General features: G+C 41.7%; 2 protein-coding genes across 8 annotated transcripts in view; one reads left to right on the plus strand and one right to left on the minus strand.

The window, feature by feature from the left end:
* Positions 1-14,260, plus strand: part of TFDP2 (transcription factor Dp-2) — a 177,715-nt gene extending 163,455 nt beyond the window's left edge. For all 7 annotated transcript variants that reach the window (XM_045503434.1, XM_045503433.1, XM_045503432.1 and 4 more), the window contains 4 exons: positions 5,780-5,931; positions 9,288-9,454; positions 13,743-13,848; positions 14,060-14,260. In XM_045503434.1, coding sequence (XP_045359390.1) covers positions 5,780-5,931; positions 9,288-9,454; positions 13,743-13,848; positions 14,060-14,243 — 609 coding nt within the window. In that variant the 3' untranslated portion in view covers positions 14,244-14,260. The remainder of the gene's footprint in view (positions 1-5,779; positions 5,932-9,287; positions 9,455-13,742; positions 13,849-14,059) is intronic.
* LOC123611473 (ATP synthase subunit s, mitochondrial-like) lies at positions 2,717-4,583 on the minus strand. Its single transcript, XM_045503439.1, has one exon. The coding sequence runs from the start codon at positions 4,213-4,215 to the stop codon at positions 3,613-3,615; it is 603 nt and encodes a 200-aa protein (XP_045359395.1). The 5' UTR covers positions 4,216-4,583; the 3' UTR covers positions 2,717-3,612.
* Positions 14,261-22,713: the final 8,453 nt, after the last annotated feature.

Raw genomic sequence — 22,713 nt, forward strand, 5'->3', positions numbered from 1 at the left:
AAAGAGCTCACCAAACTCCACACCCGAAAAACAAATAACCCAGTGAAGAAATGGGCAGAAAACAGGAATCAACACTTCTCTAAAGAAGACATCCGGATGGCCAACAGGCACATGAAAAGATGCTCAACGTCGCTCCTCATCAGGGAAATACAAATCAAAACCACACTGAGATACCACCTCACACCAGTCAGAGTGGCTAAAATGAACAAATCAGGAGACTATAGATGCTGGAGAGGATGTGGAGAAACGGGAACCCTCTTGCACAGTTGGTGGGAATGCAAACTGGTGCAGCCACTCTGGAAAACAGTGTGGAGGTTCCTCAAAAAATTAAAAATAGACCTACCCTATGACCCAGCAAAAGCACTACTAGGAATTTACCCAAGGGATACAGGATTACTGATGCATATGGGCACTTGTACCCCAATGTTTATAGCAGCACTCTCAACAATAGCCAAATTATGGAAAGAGCCTAAATGTCCATCCACTGATGAATGGATAAAGAAATTGTGGTTTATATACACAATGGAGTACTACGTGGCAATGAGAAAGAATGAACTATGACCCTTTGTAGCAACATGGATGGAACTGGAGAGTGTGATGCTAAGTGAAATAAGCCATATAGAGAAAGACAGATACCATATGTTTTCACTCTTATGCGGATCCTGAAAAACTTAACAGAAACCTATGGGGGAGGGGAAGGAAAAAAAAAAAAGAGGTTAGAGTGGGAGAGAGCCAAAGCATAAGAGACTCTTAAAAACTGAGAACAAACTGAGGGTTGATGGGGGGTGGGAGGGAGGGGAGGGTGGGTGATGGGTATTGAGGAGGGCACCTTTTGGGATGAGCACTGGGTGTTGTATGGAAACCAATTTGACAATAAATTTCATATATTGAAAAAAAAATTTGAAGAGAGTGTTCTGCAGCTTAAAAGAAAATAAAAAACAAACTTGAAAGCTGACGGTTTACTCCTGTGCTCCTCCTTGTGGAATTCTCCCTTCTGAGATCTGGCCTGCCAGGCACTGGCTTCTAACCCACATGTCACTTTCTCTCCCCAGCTGCCTCTGCTGTCCCTGTCGCTGCACTGTTTCCCACTAGCTCACAGTCTCTCACCTCTGTGCCATGTCTTCCTTAGATTGCCTCAAAACCTTCATGGAACATTTTGGAGCTTGCTTTTTGACATAATGTTACTAAAAAAACTTTTGTTTTTTAGTGTGCCTGTAATTATCTGTTTATCAGTAAGAATGGTACTAGGCATGATCACCCTCAGGTATGTGGGACGTTTACATCCCTAGATAGCCTTCATAAAGAATGAATTTGAGGGGTGCCTGGGTGGCTCAGTTGGTTAGGAATCTGACTTACTCTCAGGTCATGATCTCACAGTTTGTGAGTTTGAGCCCCGAACTCTCTCTCTGGCCCTCCCCTGCTTGTTGTCTCTCTCTCAAAATAAATAAATAAACTTAAAAAAAAAAAGAAAAAGAATCAAGTTGAGTATTTTTCCTCTGCTTATCTTTGTACAGTGAACACTATTTTTTTTAATGTTTATTTATTTTTGAGAGAGAGACAGAAAGTGAGTGGGGGAAGGGGCAGAGAGAGAGGGAGACACAGAATCTGAAGCAGGCTCCAGGCTCCCAGCTGTCAGCACAGAGCCCGACGGGGCTTGAATTCACAAACCGTGAGATCATGACCTGAGCCAGTCAGACACTTGACTGACTGAGCCACCCAGGTGCCCAAGTGAAAAAGTACTATCTGGTCTTCTGGTAGACAGACATACAGCTTATTTCCTGCTAGTGTTTTGTTTTTCTCTCTTTCATCAACTGTTGAACTTCAACATTCATGAAGTTGTCATAGAAAGTAAATTAAACACATGCCTGAACATTAATAATTTGCCATGGCAAAGCTAGCTTGATTTTTAAGAAGTTAATGTCACACTTCACTGACATCACGTGACACAGGTAAATTCTACTTACCTGCCACCACCTCTCATTTATCCTTGGAAGTGTAGGAAAGGAATGGCCTGAGTAAATTACACCTATAAGTAATCCAGATATCCTGCTTTCATCCATACAACTGTCCTTACCAGCCCTGAAACCTTTTCCAGGACCTGCTAATAGTGCACAACAAAATGAATGTCTGAACACACCTGAAACTGTTCAGCCTCTGAAATTGCTGTTAATGAGCCTGGAAAAGAACAAAAGGCTGAAGGAAATCAATCAAAGGGCAACAAATAAGGAAATCAGTCCAAAACAAATGGGAGTTGATTCTTCTTTTTTCTATCAAAGTAACATTGTGTATGTTATTACTGCTGTCTTCACCTGGAAAATCTCTGATGCTGTTCAGTGTACATAACAATGAACAGTGAGTGATAAATATATAATAACTCTCATTTCTTACTGTTTATATTCCCTCCTATACTGAGACCCTCTCGTGGCACTAGGGCCACAAAGCTAGGCAAAGTATGAGAGCATCTCCTGAGATGCTTTTTCTAGTAGAAGGGAAGAGAATCTAGGCAGAAGTATTCAAACATTTCATTCTTTTTTTTTTTTCTGCATCATACAGTGTTTATTTTAAAATTATTTCCAGCTAAGGTTCTATTCAAGACCTTATAGTTTATATTCAAGAACCAGACATACAGAAATCTACAGACAAGTTGGCCTATAATTAACAATAATAGAACCAGGGCCATTTCAGGCAGGTGAAAATAAAGATCTGTTTTTACCTATTTGTGATATTCTTTATCACTGCTTTCTAGATATAAATTGAATTTTGTGTTTATACTTCTTTTTGATGTCCCTTGAAGTCATAGGAAGCAGTACCCAACATATATGGGGAAATTTAAATTAGTTTCTAATTGGCATGTCAAAATTTTTGGTTTAAAGCAATATTTTAATTTAAGCAAAAAGTATGATCTTCATGACTATTTCCTTTGCTCTACTGCAGTTGGCAAAACTATTTGAATTCAGCCAAATATTTATGTCTAGTTTTAATAAAACACCCGACTAAGCTTACAAAATAGACAAATTAGTCAGAAACTATTCGTTCAGAGAAAGGTGTAGGTTATAAAGAACAAAGGAATGTAGGGTCATGAGAAATGAGTGCAAATCCTGGGAAGCAATATGGATGCCTCAGCAACCAATGATTGCCATTCATAATTCATCAATGAATCTGAAACTTAGCTTTCAGTTTTTCATAAATATACATTTATAGTAACATGCTTCAATAGCTTTAAAGTAAAATGTAACATTAACATAAATTACTGATAAAATACAATAAAGAATATCTGTGTTGCACATTTAAATCACTTTAAAGAACTCTGTCAGTATCTACATACTGTACTGATTTCTATATAAAATGAAGAACATATTAGAATTAAATTGCTACCTTGTTTCCATTTTTCCTAAAAGGATTTAATGTACATATATTTTTACTTCTAACTTGGTAACTTCAGTGAGTCATGTCTGAATATTTATTTTCTACATGATGGACTCTGCTTCTGAAATGTCATGATTGGATATCCTTAGGGTCTGTTGATGATTATAGAGTATTTATGATGTTTAGCATCAACAATTTCAAATGATACTTTATATTGAAATACGATACTTCTTGAATATGATTATTTTACTTCAAGTCTAATTTTACTTCCAGAGAAGGCAGTGCTGTCTTAAAGGCTCGGATAAGGTTTTCTTTTTTTCTTACTCCAGGAAGATCACTTAACAATAAATATTTCAGGTTTCTTGAGTGATATAAAGCAATGATGCCTTTGTCTGTGACATTCCCACATGAAATTATTTCCATTTCCAATACGCTCTTTTGTAAATTTTCAAGTTTACCAAGTTTCTCCAAATAGTCATCCTTGATATAATGACACTTGCGTAGCCTTATTTTTTCAACATGGTGTAGGCCCTCCATGTAATCAAATCCAATGCTCATGATACAAGAGTCAGTGGCATCAATTGCCTGAATCTTGTACTTGTCCAGAGGTCCTGTGGGGAGGCGGTTGCAGTCCTTCTGCCACGTCTCCTGGCCGTGGTAGCGCACCATGGCCCTACAGTGCAGCAGCCACTCCAATGCTGCCCTATCGGGTCCCACATCCCTGATGCATTCATAATCCACTTTATGAAACACTGCATTCAGCCAGCCCCAGAAGTATCTGCCGTCACATGACCATGGGAGTTTCTTTAAGCCACACAACTGCTGGGAAATTTTTCCAGACAGCATCATTTGATGGCATTGGAGGAAGGGCAGGCATTTCAGTCTTTTTCTCAGGTTTACAGTAATAGCATATTCTTTTCAACATTAAGTAAATTAAGCAATAAATACAAAACAGCCCTCATTCTTCAGCAGAAAATAACGATATATTGATAGTATTTGATGACATTTGATAGTACTGACAGTGATAGTTTTTTGATAGTGATTGATATTGGTAGTGATTTTTGGACACACTTTTGGGGCTAGAATAAATTGGTGTCCCCTCTGTTTTGTGCATTTTAAGAGTAAATGTTCCCTTTCTTTTTTTTTTAATATTTTAATGTGTATTTATTTTTTGAGGGAGAGAGAGACAGAGCATGAGCAGGGGAGGGGCAGAGAGAGAGAGGGAGACACAGAATCTGAAGCGGGCTCCAGGCTCTGAGCTGTCCGCACAGAGCCTGACGTGGGGCTCGAACTCAGGAACCATGAGATTGTGGCCTGAGCCGAAGTCAGAGGCTTAACCGATTGAGCCACCCAGGCACCTCTAAGATAAAAATAATCTTAATCAAACTTTTGTTAAGGCTCTAAACCTAAGATCAACAATCCTAGGATACGATTGCTGAAACATAGAAAGTACCTTAAATTCATCCCTACTGGGTAGAAGATGCGACACACTTATGGAATGAATGGATCTGACTTTAGGAGCATTTAAAACCACTCTGTTTCATGAGCAGACGGAAAAGTTGAATTGCATGGTCTTTCTAGCTGTGGAATTCTATGATACATTTGCCTTATTAAAAGGGAGTGGGATGGACATTCATTTCTTTGACTTGCAAGTAATGGTTATATTAAAAGTAGCAGCAAGATTCAGTATAAAGGTTCAGGCCTTGATATATCTTATAAGTGCTAAGCCTCAGTTTCTCATCTGGAAGATGTCAGGTGGGGAGCTGGTTGACCCAGATTCCAGCTGTGCCTTGAGGATGTGGAGTCTGTGGAGGTACCCTAGGAACCTAAAGGGTGAGCGAGGGCAGAGATCAGCTGAGTTCTGGACTCCCTGCCCCACTGCACCAGCCAGAGCAACGCTACTTTTATATAGTGGGTTTTATATAGTGGGTGTCCCATAGATTTCGTGTGAAGAAAGGATGCTGTGGCTTTATATAGTTGGCTTTATCCCTGAGCTAGACTGTCTAAAAGCTGTATTGAACCCTAAACTCCCAAAAGTCTGTGTTAGATAAATGGAAGATGTAAGCTCAACTTAGTGTCATTCTCTCTGCGTCACTCTGAGTTGGAGGCGCTATGGGGCTCTCCCAGATTTGTAAGACCCTGTTTCTGTGGATGGTGGAAACCACGGGCCCCATTATTTACATTAGGATGATGTTCACCATCATTTAAACGTAATTTTTCCCTTGAAATGTATCTGAGTTAGATCATTCTAATCTTCTTTCCTAAATATTTAATTTTAATGAACTCATAGGTGGAAAGCCTTATTAAATACTCTAATTTTAAACTATTTCTTAAATGCATTTATTTTAATTCACTTAATTCTAACTCATTTATCCACATCAAATGACCATATTCTTTTTATTGATCATTACAGCAAATCGCTTTCAAAAACCTGGTTCAGAGAAATCGGCAAAATGAACAGCAGAACCAGGGCCCTCCAGCTCTGAACTCCACCATTCAGCTGCCATTTATAATCATCAATACAAGCAGGAAAACAGTCATAGATTGCAGCATCTCCAGTGACAAGTGAGTGGAGAACTAGGGGAAGAGAGTAGGGCCGGCCTCCTGGTAATGTATTCCCATCATTTGCAACATAAAGAAGGGTGTACTTCCTAATGTGAGGCCTCCAAGGCTGACCTCCTGGGGCACGAGAAACACCTTTGCAGACATGGAGCATTCTTCCTCACTCACTCTCTGCAGCTCTTTCGTGTGCCTGGCACAGTTCTGCCCATGCTAGGTACATAATAGAGCCTGGAGCCCAGGCAAGATGTGCACATATGTACGCTTATGTGCTAACTCTGGGCAAGTAACTGACTGAAAGTAGACCATGCGTGAGGGCCTGGGACAAGGTAAGGTCAATGGTGATTCACTTTCCTCATTTATTATAGAAATACTGTACATGAGCGTGTGGCATTAAAGCAATTGTTTCTTTGTTTTGCTGTATCGTAGTTGAGTGTGCTTCTGTTTATTAATTAATAGACATGAAAATGCTAGATGCATTCTCTGCTTTCTTTTTTTCTTATTTATTTTATAACTAGAAGTTTATACCTTTTGACCACCTTCGGCTATTTCACACACTTCCCACCCTCGCCTCTGGCAACCACCAATCTGTTCTCTGCATCTATGAGTTCATTTTTGTTTTTTAGATCCCATACATAAGTGAAATCATACAGTATCAGTCTTTCTCTGTCTTACTTACTTCAGTCAGCATAATACCTCAAGGTCCATCCACATTGTTGCAAATGGTAGAATTTCCTTCTTTTTTATGGCCAAATATTCCATGTATACACCCCCACACCGCACGCACCACATTTTCTCTATCTATTCATATGTCAGTGGACAGTCAGGTTGTCTGTGTCTCTTGGCTATTGTAAATAATTCTGCAGTGAACATGGGGGTGCAGATGTCTTTGTGAAAAAGTGATTTTATTTCCTTCAGATATATACCCAGAAGTGGAATTGCTGGATCCTATGATAGTTCTATTTGTAATGTTTTTACATTTTAACTAAGATGGATGATATTTATCATAGCAAGTGAGAAGTAGCAGTTTTAGAAAGTACTGCTAAGAATTAGTTTGTAATTTATTTTACCCTTCATGAAAAAGTAGTGGACTTTAGGCTGCAACTGGGGTCCTGAGATAGTGAAGGGAATAGGGTGTAGAGGGAGATAGATCCAAGTGTGGATTGTGGCTCCCCCCACCTAGCTGCTTCCGAGCAGTTTTCTGAAGAACTAAAGGGGATGATTCCAAGGCCTCTATCACATGATGGCCTTGTTGTGAGGATTAAATAAGATGGTGTCTATAAAGGATCTGACCCAAGGCAAGCCCTTTATAAATATTAGCTGCTGTTACAAGGAATCAGTATGTAACTTATTGACCAAATTGGGATTCATTTGAAAGCGAAAGAGGGCTCAGTAATTACATCAGTACCAGGGGCATGGCCCAAAACTGTCCACGGAGACTGGGACCTCCGGTCTCCTCTGAGCTACAGCATTGCCCTTGGGCTTGGCCTTGTCTTTATCACTCTTTTCTAGGGCATTGTTGCTTCCCTATTTATCTTGATGGCGTACAGAGATTCTAGGTCACTTAAATAAGAAGGTGCCAAAAAGAAAAAGAAGAAAAACAGTGAGCAGGGATTTCAAAAGTATTTGATAGTTAAGACCCTAGACCCCATTAGAAATAGGGACCCAGTAGGCTATGAAGTCAGAATCTCCATTTTTCAGTCTTTCCTCTAGCTACAGTTTTTTAAACTCTCTGAGATCTGGTGCTTCTTCCACAAAAGTAAGAATTACAGTATTTAACTTGCAGATTTTCAAAAGTTGTAGATAAAGTCTTAAAGGACCTAGCCCACTGCTCAGTAAATGGTGCATGATGGTGTTATTCACACACTTGTAAATCTTCACAAAAACCTACATCTAAAGGGACTGTGTTAACATATTCTCATAAAACTGAGAATCCTAGAGAATGTTTAACATATTTTTAGGAGAAACACACTTAGAATTCTACTTCCTCTCTCCAGTTACCTCTTGTTTTGTGAGGGATTATTAAATTCTCTTCATCATTTAGTCTTCTAAGTCTAAAAAGGGTACCAGGAATATCTGGGAACCATTGGTCTCAGGGAATAATAGATTCTGTTCACCCCAGGCTAGGGCCTGGTAAGATTTCCATCCGTGGGTGGTTACTGACTCCTGCCTTTGCCCGGCCCTTCCCTGAGTAAGGGGAAGAGGCTCTGAGCTGCTTGTAGAAACTTGTTATTCAAGGTAGGTCCCTAAAGCCTTGTCTTTCAGTTACTTTGATGATGCAGTCTTTCCCCCTTAATTAGCCTGGAGGCTTTTTCATGTAGGGGATTAAATTTACAAAGCCATCTGTTTTTAACCTATGCCATGGGTCATCCCTATGATAGGCACACACTTAAGATTTTCTGTGTTTTGTGTTTTTTTTATGAAAATTTGTTAATGTCCTTTATTCAGCTTTATATTCTTCAGATTATTTAAACATGGCATTTTACTTTCAATTGTAACTTTTGCCCTGATCTAAAGTCTAGCATAAATAATTTTTACCTTCATATGATTTTAATTAAGAATTTTATGACAGCATAAACCCACCATTGTCCCAAAACATTTCATCTGCACTCTGTCCCTGTAGGGTTGAGGCCTGTAGGTGAAGGTGCCCTTGGGCCAAGCCCAGGAGTCAAAAGGACCGTGTTCTCCTACATTAACCTTTTTTTTTTTTTTTTTTTTTTTTTTTAAGCATGTATCAGGTAGCCGGGCATCCTGATTTGGTAATTTTCAAGAACATTTGGGAAAATGTGCTATATATTTATGTGGTACTTTTTCCTTAAGATATTTCACTTCTTAGGCTCTTAAGACAGGATTTGAGTTTTGGTTCGTTTGTTAAAAGTCTTCCATTTATTACTTGTCTAAAGTATGGTACAGCTAACACTTGATTCGTGAACATGAAGTAAGCATTCAAAATGGTTTTCTTTCTCAAACCTAATATAGGCCAATTCATAGTAGGGATGTCTTATATTAAACTGGAAAGGCTTTCTTACTATTTTACCTTTTTGAAAAAGCTGAAGGCAACTTTGAATAGTGCTAGATTTAGACCAAAGTTTCTGACCCCTGTTTGCAGCAGCTTAATGGGGGCTGAAGTTTATGGACTCCTATTGTCTATCATAAGAAAGTTGTTTTAATTGGGCAAGTGGCGTATTTGAGATGTCATTCCCCTGAACACAGCAGAATGACTCTTACTGCTCTGAACGATAAGTTTCGAGTACTGAGGATGAATTTAGGCCCTCATTCTTTTATATAATGTACAGAGTACAGCACTGTGCAGATGTCCTCTATGCCACTGAAACACATTCTAACTTTGTTTTCTGATGCAGGTTTGAATATCTTTTTAATTTTGACAACACCTTTGAGATCCATGATGACATAGAAGTACTGAAGCGGATGGGAATGTCCTTTGGCCTGGAGTCAGGCAAATGCTCTCTAGAGGATCTGAAACTTGCTAAATCACTGGTGCCGAAGGCGTTAGAAGGTTATATCACAGGTATGTTAATTAACACTTTCACACGTTGTCCCTGATTAAATGCCAAACCCCGACCTGTTAAAACCTTCCTCATAGAAAATTAAAGTCCATTCTGTGTCCTTCCCTGCCCCTTTAAATGTAACCATCTCTTGAATTTCTTTTTTATCATCACTTGCTTTTTTTAGAGATACAAACATATAATAAATTGGAAACAATTTATTGTTCAGTTTTACCTATTTCTCCCCTTTATGTAAATGGGATCATAGTGATGCATTCTTTAGAGATAGGGGTTTTTTCCACTCCGCATCATGTTCTTTTCATCCGTCCACATGATTTCATGTAGCTGTAATTCATAGATTTTTACTGGTCTGTAGAATTCCATTCTATGACTATACCATGATTGATTTGTTCATTTTACTGGTGATAAGCCTTTAGTTTTGTTTCCAATTTGTTGGTGTTCCGAAGCAGTGCTGCTTTGAACCTTCCTCTAGCAATAACCTAGTGCACGCATGCCCGCGTGTAGCGTCTGATTGCTGGGTCAGAGGCACCTGCAGCTTCAGCTGTACCAGATGATGCCAGAGCCTTATTAGCTTGATTTCACAAGTTACATTCTCACCTACAGGATGGAAGTGTTCTGATTTCCCAATCAAGTGGATGTGAAATGGTATCCTAATTTTTATTAATTGAGGCTTAATTCACCTACCATAAAATTCACCATTCGATGGTACGTGCAGTTCAGTGGTATTTCGTATATTCACAAGGTTGTGTAGTCATCACTAATTGTGAAACATTTTTGTCACTTCAGAAGGAAACCCCACACACATTAGCACACTCCCCACTCCTCCCAGCCCTAGCAACCACTAATCTACTTTGTCACTACGGATTTGTCCATTCTGGATATTTCATATAGATGGGCTCATAAATATGTAGGCTTTGTGATGGACTTCTTTGACACAGTATTATGTTTTGAAAGTTCATCCATGCTGTAGCATGTGTTAGTACTTCACCCCCCTTTTATTGCCATTCTATGAATAAAAGTGTGTTTCATTTATCCATTCACTAGTTGGTAGACATTTGGATTGTTCCCACCTTGGGGCTGTTATGAATGATGCTGCTATAAACATTCTTGTACAAGTTTTTGTGTGATCATAAATTTTCACTTCTGTTGGTTGTATACCTAGGAGTGGAATTGCTGGGTCATATGGTAACTCTATATTTAACATTTTGAGTTACTGCCAAACTATTTTCCAAAGGCAGTTGTACCATTTTATAAGCCTACCAACAGTGTGTGAGGGTTCCATGTTGCCCACATACTTTTCATTTAGATGTTATTGTCCATCTTTTTTATTATAGCTATCCTTGTAGACAAAAGGTAGTATTTTACTGTGGGTTTATTTTGCATTTTCCTGATTACCAATGGTGTGGAGCATCTTTTTTGTGTGCTTATTGGCCCTTTGTGTATCTTCCTTGCAGAAGTGTCTATTCAGATCTTTTGCCCATTTTTGCAACAGGTTTTTTTTTTATTATTATTATGAGCTTTAAGAGTGTACTGAGTAGGGGCACCTAGGTGGCTCAGTCAGTTGAGCATCCGACTTCGACTCAGGTCATGATCTCATGGTTCGTGTGTTTGAGCTCTGCGTCGGTCTCTGTGCTGACAGCTCGGAGCCTGGAGCCTGCTTCGGATTCTATCTCTCCATCTCTCTCTGCCCCTCCCGTGCTCATGCTCCGTCTCTCTCTCTCTCTCCCTCAAAAAATAAATAAACATTAAAAAAATAATAATAAAAAGAGTGTACCAAGTATACTAGAAAACAAAAACGGTATGTTTTGCGTGTTCTATAATTCATATTTTTTTTCACTGATTCAGAAATCTTTATGATTGTCGTAATTCTTAAGACTGTGGTATATTCTTCACATAATTTGGATGCATAAACAATGCTTTCTGCCTTTACTTTTTGCTAGTTTCCTTCAGTATTACCACCTAGAATGTCACATCACTTTCTGAAGGCATTGTAATATTAGCTCTAAGGTATATTAAATCAAATATAAGCAAAGAGGTAGTTCTTATTTTTTTTAAAGAGTTTATTTTTAAGTAATCTCTATACCCAGTGTGGGCCTCGAACTCACAACTCCGAGATCTAGAATTGCATGATCTACCACCTGAGCCAGCCAGGTGCCCATCATTCTTATTTTGTTGTATGGTTTTGGCCCTTTGGTCAAAACACAAGAGTTTGTTGATTGAGATTTGGCTTCTGTTGGATTTGGTTCTTAAAACTGGCACCATCCACCTGCTGCAAGTGTGATCCCTTCTTTTGCCCCTCAGTCAACTCGCTCCATATCTTCACCCCCCCGTGCTCCTTTCTCCTCCCCCCCACCCCCCACCCCAGAGTAGGCCCTGCTGTTTTATTAGCAGCCCAGTCATACTGGCAGTTCAGCAGGGTCTGAAGAAAGGGCTTACTCAATAAATCACCAGAACTTTATTTTAACTTATTCTCAGTGAAAAGGCACAGGGCAATTAGGCGGGCTCTGTGGTTTTGATCTCTTTGTGACCTCATTTGCAGACTGGGATGTAGACTTTCTGGTTACTTTAAAAGAAGAAATGTGTGCCTTTAGTGTGCAAAGGGACAGAATAGCTCTTGAGTAAGATTGTGAGAACTATTGTGTGGATCTTATGATAATGTGAAAGAAATGTAGGCTTTTCAAAGCCATTGTGAAAAAAGAAAAATTTAATGTGGTATGCACTTGGAAACAAGTAAATAGCTGTCTTCTGACACAAAGTTTCCATATATACTAATTAATATTCACCACAGGATTCTGGCTTTAATTTCATCTTGCACAGGCTTGTTCTTATTTAATATATTTAAAGTCTGCTATTCCTCTTAGAATTGAATTTTTTTTTTTCCACAGCTGCCTTAGCCTCTAAAGAAAAGGTTCACACAGCCATTCTAAAATTAACCATTCAGTATCCTTTTTTCCTACATAGGAAGCCTCTCACTTGGTTAGACAGTACAAGGATAGCAGGGTTCCTAATCCCAGTCCATAGAGTGGTAGGGGCTTTTTTGTTTTGCTTTGTTGTTGTTTTTGCACAGTAATTAATTACCAAACAATTTCAATTAACTCTAATAAACGTTCATTACTAGGTTATACTTTCTGAGTATACATTCAGTCTTATTTTGTAATGTCATGTAAGTCAAAGAATTTCTTTTTAGGAATACATTTTTTATTATTTCTTCCACCTCTTTTGTAAACTTACTGTTGGAAGAGACTATACTCATGTCATGCGTTCAGTAACATTTAGATCTTACATGTTCCAGTCACTGCCTTCTTTGAGCTAATGTTCTGGATAATGTGACAAGTATTAAATAAAATTACAATAAGAATTTATCAGGGTTGTGATTGGAGAAATATGGTATATGCACAGAAAATAAGGTTGCAAGGATATACTTTTCTGCAGACTAAGACAGTAATGCCTGTCTCACCCCCGTTAAAAATGTGACTGCGTAACATAAGGGCTTTTAACGCAGGGCTGGTTTGGGCCACCTGGGTTGCTCGTCAGTTGAGTGTCCGACTCTTGATTTCATCTCAGGTCATCATCTCGTGGTTGATGAGACTGAGCCACGTGTCAGGCTCCACACTGAGCCTGGAGCCTACTTGGGATTCTCTCTCTCTTTGCCCCTCCCCTGCTTGCTCGCACACTCTCTCGCTCTCTCTCAAAATAAATAAATAAATAAATAAATGTTAAAAAAAATAAAATAAAGGCTTGTTTGAGTTATAAAGCCAAGGATACCAGGATAAAGAATGGATCGTTGATGAGTAATAGCCCTGAGTTCACTCAGGGACATGTGAAAAGATGGTACAGTGGGGGTTTTAGCAAACATGTATGTGTCTGTCCTTCTTTACCTGTTTCTGATTTGACTTTCTTTTTACCCACTCCTGGCTTGACTTTTAACACCAGAGTCTTTGGTGGTGAGGCCAGTAGGTGTCCAGGAATAGTTCAGCAATCACTGTACTCTGAGCTACCCTCTCCAGGTGTTACTTAAGAAAAAAGAATGGGTGTCTGTGATTGGTTTAATTTGAATTCTTCCTCACTGTAGTCTGCCTTCCTGTATTTTCTTCCTGTTCTTATGTCCTAGAAATTTCTTTTTTTCCACTCTGAAGAAACCTGGGTTCTCCCCGGGGCAGGAGACTTAACCTAGCTGTGATTTAAATCAGGCTCGTCTCCTTACTTGTCTGTGCTTCTTTAAGACTGTAACAGCAGCAGCCACAGAGCTCTCAGCGTGCCTACATCTTCTGTTTTTGTTTTTTCCTGTAGATATCTCCACAGGACCTTCTTGGTTAAATCAGGGACTACTTTTGAACTCTACCCAATCAGTTTCAAATTTAGACCTGACCACTGGTGCCACCTTGTCCCAATCAAGGTACGTATTTTTTCAGGGTTAGGAAGAGAAGCCACGCGGCCCTGACCCTCCCCGTGGGGGAGAGCAGGTGTCACTGCCGTCCCAGGTCTCGAGCAGCTTTTGGCAGAACTCCCCAGTGGCACCTCCTTTCCCATGTTTTGATTCCTACATTTTACAGTGCTTAAAACGTTTGCCACATTAATGAGCTTCTGTGTTTTTAATCATTTGCTAGCGTAAACCAAGGGTTGTGCTTGGATGCTGAAGTGGCCTTAGCAACCGGGCAGTTCCTTGCCCCAAACAGTCACCAGTCCAGCAGTGCGGCCTCTCATTGCTCTGAGTCCCGAGGCGAGACCCCCTGTTCCTTCAACGACGAAGACGAGGAAGATGACGAGGAGGATTCCTCCTCCCCAGAATAAAGCCAGGAGAAAACCCACGTTTTACTAGTTGATGCTCATGTGTGTTTTTAGTGTGAGCTCTTGTTTTTGAAATGATTGCTTCAGTCTTTGCCTTTGTTTGCACTGTGTGTTCAGTGAAAACTAGGGAAACACAATAAGCAAATTCTGTGAAGGCTGAGAGGATTGAGATGAAAAAAGCTAACATAGCGTGAACGAGAACTTTAAACAACAGAGCAATAGATCACACCGCAGACAAAGCGGTTTTCTGAGGTGATAGAGGGGACAGTCCCTAAGGAATTGGCAGCATGAATGAAGCTCGTTTATCTTCCACGAGGTGGGGTCTTTGTGTTCCCCCACACCCACGTAACCCTCCTTAGAATCAGGATTGCTGTAATGAACAGTCCTTGACATCATGTTTGTCGTGTTTCTCTTCCTTGCCTGGGCTGCCTTTTACAAGCAGAAATGAACGTGAGAAGATCCCAGTGCGGGTGAGCGGGACAGCGCAGGGCGGAGGTGGCAGTCCTCGTGGTGTGAGGAGCACAGGTTGAACCGCTGAGCCAGCTGAAAGTCTGGTTGATGTGCTTTACTCATCAGCTGCCTTAGACGGCTTCTAGAAAGGAGCAAGCGCTGATTCTTAAGTACTTAAGTGACATGTAGAATAATTTATAGTAAAACTGAAATGATCATTATTAGCCAATGCATTGGTGCATAGAATTTTTTTAGGGCTACTTCTGGAAGCCAAAATAGAATAGCATTTCCACGTGCATTAAATACTTTGCCAGCACTGCCTTTGCCAGCATTCTAAATCTGGAGTTTTACAGAGAAGGAAATTGTACCTATAGTTTTAATCAAAGCTGTGCATTTCATATAGCTTTTTCATTTAAAACAAAACAGACGGATTCCTGTGACCGAATTGCTTGCTTCTAGTTCCCTGCAGTACTTGTATGATTCCACTCGATGTGCAGTTTGTGAACATGAACCAAACGTCATTACTTGTCTTTAAAGTCTGTTTCAAGAATATGAACAGCAACGTTCTCCTGTACATGTCACCTTTTGTACATTTTCATTCATCAAAATTACCTTATCGGGTTTATTCCTGGCTAAATTGCATTTCACATTAACCCGGTAATTCACCGTTTCACAGGGACACCGACAAATGTTGATCACTCCAAACGATTGGATTTATAGCAGTGCGGTATACAGTTTGTTATTTCATAGCCAAAGATGCCGCTGGGCATACTGCACTGTTGTGTTCACAGTTCCTGCCCCACTGAATATTCAGGGGAGTGAATATTCTGCCAGCATGGCCTAACCTCAATTTAATTTCACACTAAGGCCTTGAGGAGAGCAAATAATAATGGAAAATAACTCGACTCAACTCATTTGGATATGCCTCTGGATTATGCATCTAACACCTTTGGGCCCAGCACCAAGCCCATCCCAAATCAGTTCTTTTCTAAATCCATGGGGGAAGTACAGATGCCTTCTGATGCCTTCTTAAAGTTCTGCCACTCTGCTTAGAGTGAGCCAGCGGTGAAAGATTTGGCTGACCTAAAATTTTGTTACTAAGGCCATGAAAATTAATACACAAGGACCTACAGCTTTAACTGAAGTTCTTTGAGACAACACTCATTCTGTCAGAAATAAGCCATAGTGCAAACTCAAGAGGGGTCAAGGGCGCAGAGAGATTGAGGCAGCTTTTAGAGAATTGTGTCTCAGCCTGAGTTCTTGGGCATCTCAGTCTGGGTGGACGGGAGGGGTCCGAAATACTGCAGAGGCTGCAGCAGGTCCCTGAGGGCCTCCAAGATACTTCTGACTTGAAGACCATCAGCTACACGGGCGGGTAAAGCCAAGTTTCCTTCCAAACTGCCACCTCCTTTACTGACCCATTAGTACCCACATCCCTATACTTGAGGGAGCCCTGAGCAAAGGGCCACAGCTAGCTCTTTAGTCTTCAAAATATGGTGTACAGGTCCCAAGACCTGTACATCAGTGTTTGTGATAGGTACACTAATCATTCCTCCACCAAATAACAAAGTCCTTGCTGGAGTTCTTGGGGTACCACCCCCTCCTCTATTCTCTCTCTCTGTCTCCGCTGCAGTAGTGTTTCAAACTGATAAAATACAGGTTTGTTTGTTTTTTCAAAGCAACCAAAGACTCTTAACATTATTAGTGTCCCATCGCTGGCCATAAGTGTGTGCTCTTTGGTGGGAGGTGATCTCCGTCCCTCGATAATGTGTTTCGGTTACCGCGGAGGACATCTGTTGGCACTGCACCGTGGTCTCCAGTACATGTTTGTGTAAAGCCTTGCCTGAGCAGAAAAGTAGGTTGACATGTTTAGAAAGATAACTTCTGTTATTCTTCTGTGTCTCCCACAAACAGATTTTTGAAAAATTCAGCACTTAATCACAATTCCATTTAGAAAGCAAAGTAACAAAATGTTAGGAAATGATTGTTACCATATCCAGGATTCTCTATAGGAGTAGCACTTGGGGCTTGCACGCGCACACACACACACACATACACACACACGCACTCACACACCCCTCCCGAAGGTGCTGGTCATACTCTACTCTTTGGGGAGTTTAAGAGGCCTTTTCCTCCTCAAGGGTCAGTTCAGCTATTAACCCTTTCAAGTGCATAGTAGCATTCGGTCAGTAAATTCCTGTTTCCTTCAGCACTTGTACAGGGGGCACCAGACCTGCCACATCTGACCCTTGTGTGGGAAGGCCACGCTGCCGGAGTCCACGGCAGTGCTGAAGGTACCCGGGTACCTGCCCAAGCCTCCCTTCACCCTACCCACCAAGAATTTGTCTCATCCACTTATTCTTTGCATGTGATGAAAACAGCTTTCGTAAGTGCTGATGTGAATTGTGCCTTATGATCAGAGCGGGTGTCAGGGAGGGGGCAGGAATGGAGGTGCTAACACAGTGATTCCTCACCTCAGTGACGTGCACTGTCCCTGGAAGACTTCACAGATCATGTCCACAGTTTTTGTTTCCTTCAGTTTAATTCTTTATAGATGTACGACATGTCTGCTATCTTACCAGGATGAAAGAGGATAACTCCGCTCATTCGCAAAATTTACAGTTGTAATCATAACCCTGCCATACTTGAAAAATAAAGCCACGGTCAGCCCTCAAATGCAAACGAGCTCCTATCAGAAAATTAAAATGGAGGTATTTCACAAAGACGTGGCCCACTTTAGCCATCTATCACTCGGCTGTTTGCTAAGCCATGACTTTTTGACTTTTTTATTTATGTTTTAATGTTTATTTGTTTTGGGGAGACAGAGACAGAGTGCAAGCAGGGGAGGGGCAGAGAGAGAGGGAGACACAGAATCTGAAGCAGGCTCCAGGCTCCGAGCTGTCAGCACAGAGCCCGACGCGGGGCTTGAACGCACTAAGTGCAGGATCATGACCTGGGCTGAATTCAGTGCTTAACCAACTGAGCCACCCAGGCGCCCCTGCCATGACTCTTTTTAAAAGACAGCAGTGTTGCTCCAAGTACAGACGTCACTTCGCCCCGGGGAGTCAGAACGCAGCAGCAGTGCCTGTTCCTGGGGGCAGCTACAAAGGAAGGGAGCTGCCAGAGCTGTTTCTCTCATAACCACACTCAGAGAAGCCTGTTTAACTTTATCAGGGATTCACTGGAAGGGCCCTTTAAATACCTCTCCGGCTCCCTATCCACAGGCCTATGGAAGAAGGGTCTCTACCCAACAAATCTGATGTGAACGTTAAGATTGTGCCTCCTTAGCTGGGAGTACTGGGTGGGAGTCGGGACAGTGAGTGGCAAGATTGAATCCTCCAGTAGGTATTTGAGTGAAGACAGAACAGAAAACATTTGAGAATGATTAGTGCTAAGGGAAAATATGACCGGGTAATGAGACAGTGGGGGAAAGGCCACTTTGCCTGGGGGTGGCCAGGGAAGGCCCCCCTGAGAAAGTGACGTTTGTCCTGAGTCAGACAATTGAAAAGACTGACGTCTCTGTATGTTCTTACCACACGACTCTGTCCCGTAACACGTACTTGGAATCCCTACTGAATTCCAAAGTCACACCATTCCAGGTTGAAGCATACGTTTTGGAGTTTGTTAAGGAATTTTTAAGATTTAAAAGAAAACCAAACTTAGCTGCCAGCAGTATCCATAGACCAAGAGAAGATTCTAACTAATCCAGGACGTTCTCATTATTAGCTCCATAGCTGGCAATGGAACCTATACCGTAAAAAAGCAATCATTTCTCTAGGTGTTTTCTTCTAGTTTTTCAAGCTGTTGGATACGCAAAGGTCTTCTTTTTATATTAGATACACAAAAGATAATCTTTTACTCTGCATGTGGATTGGCTTTAGTGGAGCCACAGACTCCCTGAGGATGTTTTCACAAATAGGTTCCCCATTTTCATGACCCAAGGCACTGGTCCCAGGCACTGATGGCCATAAATGTGTATTTGTCAAAGACCCACGGAGTGTGTGTCAGGGGCCTGCACCATGCTGTCTGACCCTCAGAAATGTGCCTCCCTGCCCTCTAAATCACAGTCGATACAGCGTTCAGTTAGTTTAACTTCATTCAAGCCACGCTATTACTCCAAAGGGGAAAGTCTGATGTTTGATTAAGATCTTACCTTTTTAAGAAAAATTCAAACTGAATACCCACATACATTATAATCTTTCTCAGGAATTAGCCCCTCCAAGGTATCTCTGAAAAGTTACACTCCCATAACCTTTGAGATTCCCCCCCACACACACATCTACATTCACTCCATGCTAAAGAAGAAAAAGTGGGGGGGGGGCACAAAACTTTGACCCTCCCATTATGCCTTGGGGACCTCTGACAAGTATGGAAACTTAGATGGCAGCAGGTGTCCATTCGTGATAGGACTAAGACAGCAGAAAGTATCTTCGTTTCTTACGTGCATTCTGTGCAGCTGTTCTCTCAGTCAAGGTGAAATCTTGTATCATTCTCACGCAGCCTTTGCTTTACATAAAGGGCTGTAGAAGTCAATGCTGTCTTCACCCCTTGCTAATGCAGCAGATTGGACTTTGGGCCTCCCAGCTTATAGCTGCATTGGAAGCCAGTGTAGATGAAACAGAGGAGCCGGACTCCCCCATTCTCCACTAAGGGTCTCAGAACGGAAGAGAACATCTCTTCCACCCCACTCATAGAAACAATCTGAGAGCTTGACTTGCCTGACATCCCTCAGCTTATCTGGCAGAGTCTGTACCACAACCCAGAATGTCTTCCTCCGCTGAGGGCCACACGGCCTCCTGGAAACCACACCCTCACCACGGTCCTTCCAAACAGCCTTTGGATTAGCACCAGTCCTCTGTCACACCAAGTGCTAAACAGCTGAGGAGAAGTGGGACTCCACCCACAAGTCCCCAGCATGAGGCCATGGTGTCAGCTTTGGGCCTCTCTCAACTTGGAAGACCCCAGGCTTAGACCTCACGCCTGGGAAGAAATTCATTCCTCAAGAGCAAAGACCATCCTGCATGATGCTCACTGGTAGGAGGCTTGAGAGGTTGGGTTATCAGTGGACCCTTATGTACCACGTTAGCTTGTTTCTATCCATGTCTCTCAGCATGACCAGGAAACTTCCCCAGATCATGTTTGGGTTTTAAAACCCCTTATCGCTTCAAACTCACCATGTTGGCACTTACCATGCATCATTTTCAGCGTTCCAGGCACCACGTAATAACAAATGGCCTGATTCTTTATTTTGCTTGTTCATGACTGAGTTGAAAGGTTTTTTTTTTTTTTTTTTTTTTTTTTGTACTAAAATGTAGAGGACCCAGATACTTTTCTGCTAAAAGACTTCTCTGAGCACACTGTAGTTCTCTTTCTCCTCATAGTACCATGGCAGGTTCAGCCTTTCAGTGTCCTGAAAGCAGAACTCGCAACCAGCCAGCTGTGCTGGCTGCTTGGTAGGTAGGCCTGAGCTCTGAGGACCATGGTTCAGCACTGAGTTCCCTGAGGTATCTGGTTTACCACCACCACACCTGACTTTTAGACAAAAAGAGGCTGTGAGCCCAAATCACAAGTTGGTTCAACTTTTCGTTTGGAGATGCTTTACTCTGATCATGTGCTGTTGGGTTTTATTTCCAGAAAGTATAGGTCTGCTTTTTTTTCTGCATGAAGGAAACACTGTGGTGCCACATGCTTTAAGCAGTTTAAACAAGAGAAGTAAGGGGAAAATGCAGACACCACATCTGACTTGCCTAATGTAGACTTTATTAGATTGAAGTACCTAACCTAATATGATGTATTATTTTATAGCATCTCAAACTTTGTAAATAAATACCGTTATTTTTATATGGAAATTTTATAGAAGAGCTATTTCTGTATACTTAATTATTCCTGGATTTCCTGAAATTGCTTCCAATAGATAACAGACAGGTCCTAGGCAGTGTTCCTCTAAGGATGGTTCAAGGACCACCTGCAGCAGAATTAATGGGGAGAGTTTTAAGATTTTGCCTCCCTAGGACCCACCCCGGACACTCTGAAGCTCTGGGAGTGGACCCTGGGAAACTGTATTTTTAAAAACTCTGAGTGATGGTTTTTGTCCATTAAAGTGTATCTTTATCCATCCTGTAAGATTTAAAAAAGGAAAGAAAGAAAAAACATCTGAGATGAGTGTAAGTTGTGCTTGAGAAAAAAAAAAAAGATGGGTCAGACTATTCTATGATTTGAATGAGATGTACTATAGAAAAAATAAATCATTTAAATGATGTTGGTCTCTTGTTATTAGTGGGCCCATGGGGGGTTAGTGGATATTGTTTGCTGCCCAGCTCCCTTCCTTTAGACCACGACACTGCCTTTCAGTCCGCCAGGAAGTGCCCTCAGGAGAGAGCTACCCTTCCCGAAGCTATGCCCGCATGCAGCCAGTGAGGGTATTAAAGCCTTAAAGTTGGGGTATCTGAAGCACCCTCCCAACTACAGAATTCCTCATGGAGCTGGGCAGTTCCTCCAACAACTGCATCATGGTTCAGCTTCCTGCTTCCCCCACTCTGCAGGTGGTGTTCCCAGGAGCACTCTTCAGTACATGGACACCACCTGTCCCACCTGTGATGGAAATATGTCAGATATTTTAAAGGTTTTTCTATGATTGTACATCTTTTTAAGGTCATTTGAGAAGATTGTAGCACAAAGAATAATGTCTTCAACGTGCCAGAAATTATTGGCCTGAATACATTTGGGGGGGGGGGGGTGGCGGGGGGGAAGATGCTTTCTTAACTTCTCTTTACACCAAACCAGGATCAGTGAGAACTGCAGTGATGAGTACAAAATGCGATGCTCTCAGGCCTCAAACGGAATGTCAAGGTTCCGGGCCTCAGGAACCGTAATAGCCCCTCAGCACCTGTTCAAGCAGTCTGCTTGCTTCAGGGAGAGGCAGGAGCTCTCAGTAATGTCTATCTCCTTTGTTCCAACAGGCTAAGCAGAGTACATGGTCGGCACATGGATAGGAAGAAGGTACAGAAGGGTTCAGAGCAATTTGGGGACCATACAATGGAGCCAGGTCTTGAGACATTAGGAAATGGCTGAGGAAGCACTCACTTGAATGTTAATGCCCAGAAAGGAAGGTATCTTCCTGTAAAGACTCACCTGAGTTCAGTAGACCAAGTAAGTGATGGTGTGGAACACCTAGTGTTGAAATGGGGAGCCAGTGCCCACTTCCTGTCCCAGGGATTTCCTGGAGTGGTAAACCAGAGCTGGTCTGCCCTCTGCTCCTTCTATCCATCCCCTAGTAGCTACTTCTTGGAGCCATTTGGTTAATGTGTCCAAGGACCTATGGGAGTAACTACTGGATTCTTTGACCATGAGAAAGTGCTTTAGCTGTTGTGGCCATGTGGGGGATGTTGAGAAGGACTGCTGGGAGTGTTGTTGGTAGCCATCAACACAGCCGCCAGACACAGCGCTGACCAGGGAAGATGTCTGCAGAGCCCAGGAGTTGGTTCCCTTCAAAACCAGCTTTTGATGAGGTGGGCTTGCCTAAGGGGACAATCATCAGAGTGAAGACAGCCTCAACTGAGAGAGTCTCCTTCCAGAGTCTGAACCCATCTGACAATCAACGGGTCTTTTTAGATTCCTGTTCATAGAAGCTGTTTTTTCCCCATTCCTTCTGACAGATGAACTACTTCTGTAGCTCCATACCTCTTCCATTTCTGCACCTTTATTTGAGCACTAGCTCTGCTTACTAATGCTTACGCCCAAAGACACCACCAACATTCCCAGCTTTCTTGCCTGTCAGGAGGTCTTCATCTGTTGTTCTTGCTGTGGACAATTGCCAAATGCCCAGGAGCTTCGTGAACACTGCCAGCTCCACCTTCCTGCTGGGAGACCTTTCCAGCTCCTTGCTTAAACTTGTTTCAGGAAATCTTTTCAGAGTATATAATGCACCGTGGTGAAGAACTGTATCAGAGGGGGGTGAAACCAATCCCACTTAATGCAAAGTAGAATTAGTCATAACCACTTTCTCACTTTCATGCAAATCATG

This window comes from Leopardus geoffroyi, chromosome C2 (genome assembly GCF_018350155.1).
Source record: "Leopardus geoffroyi isolate Oge1 chromosome C2, O.geoffroyi_Oge1_pat1.0, whole genome shotgun sequence".
In the NCBI taxonomy this organism is placed as follows: domain Eukaryota; kingdom Metazoa; phylum Chordata; class Mammalia; order Carnivora; family Felidae; genus Leopardus; species Leopardus geoffroyi.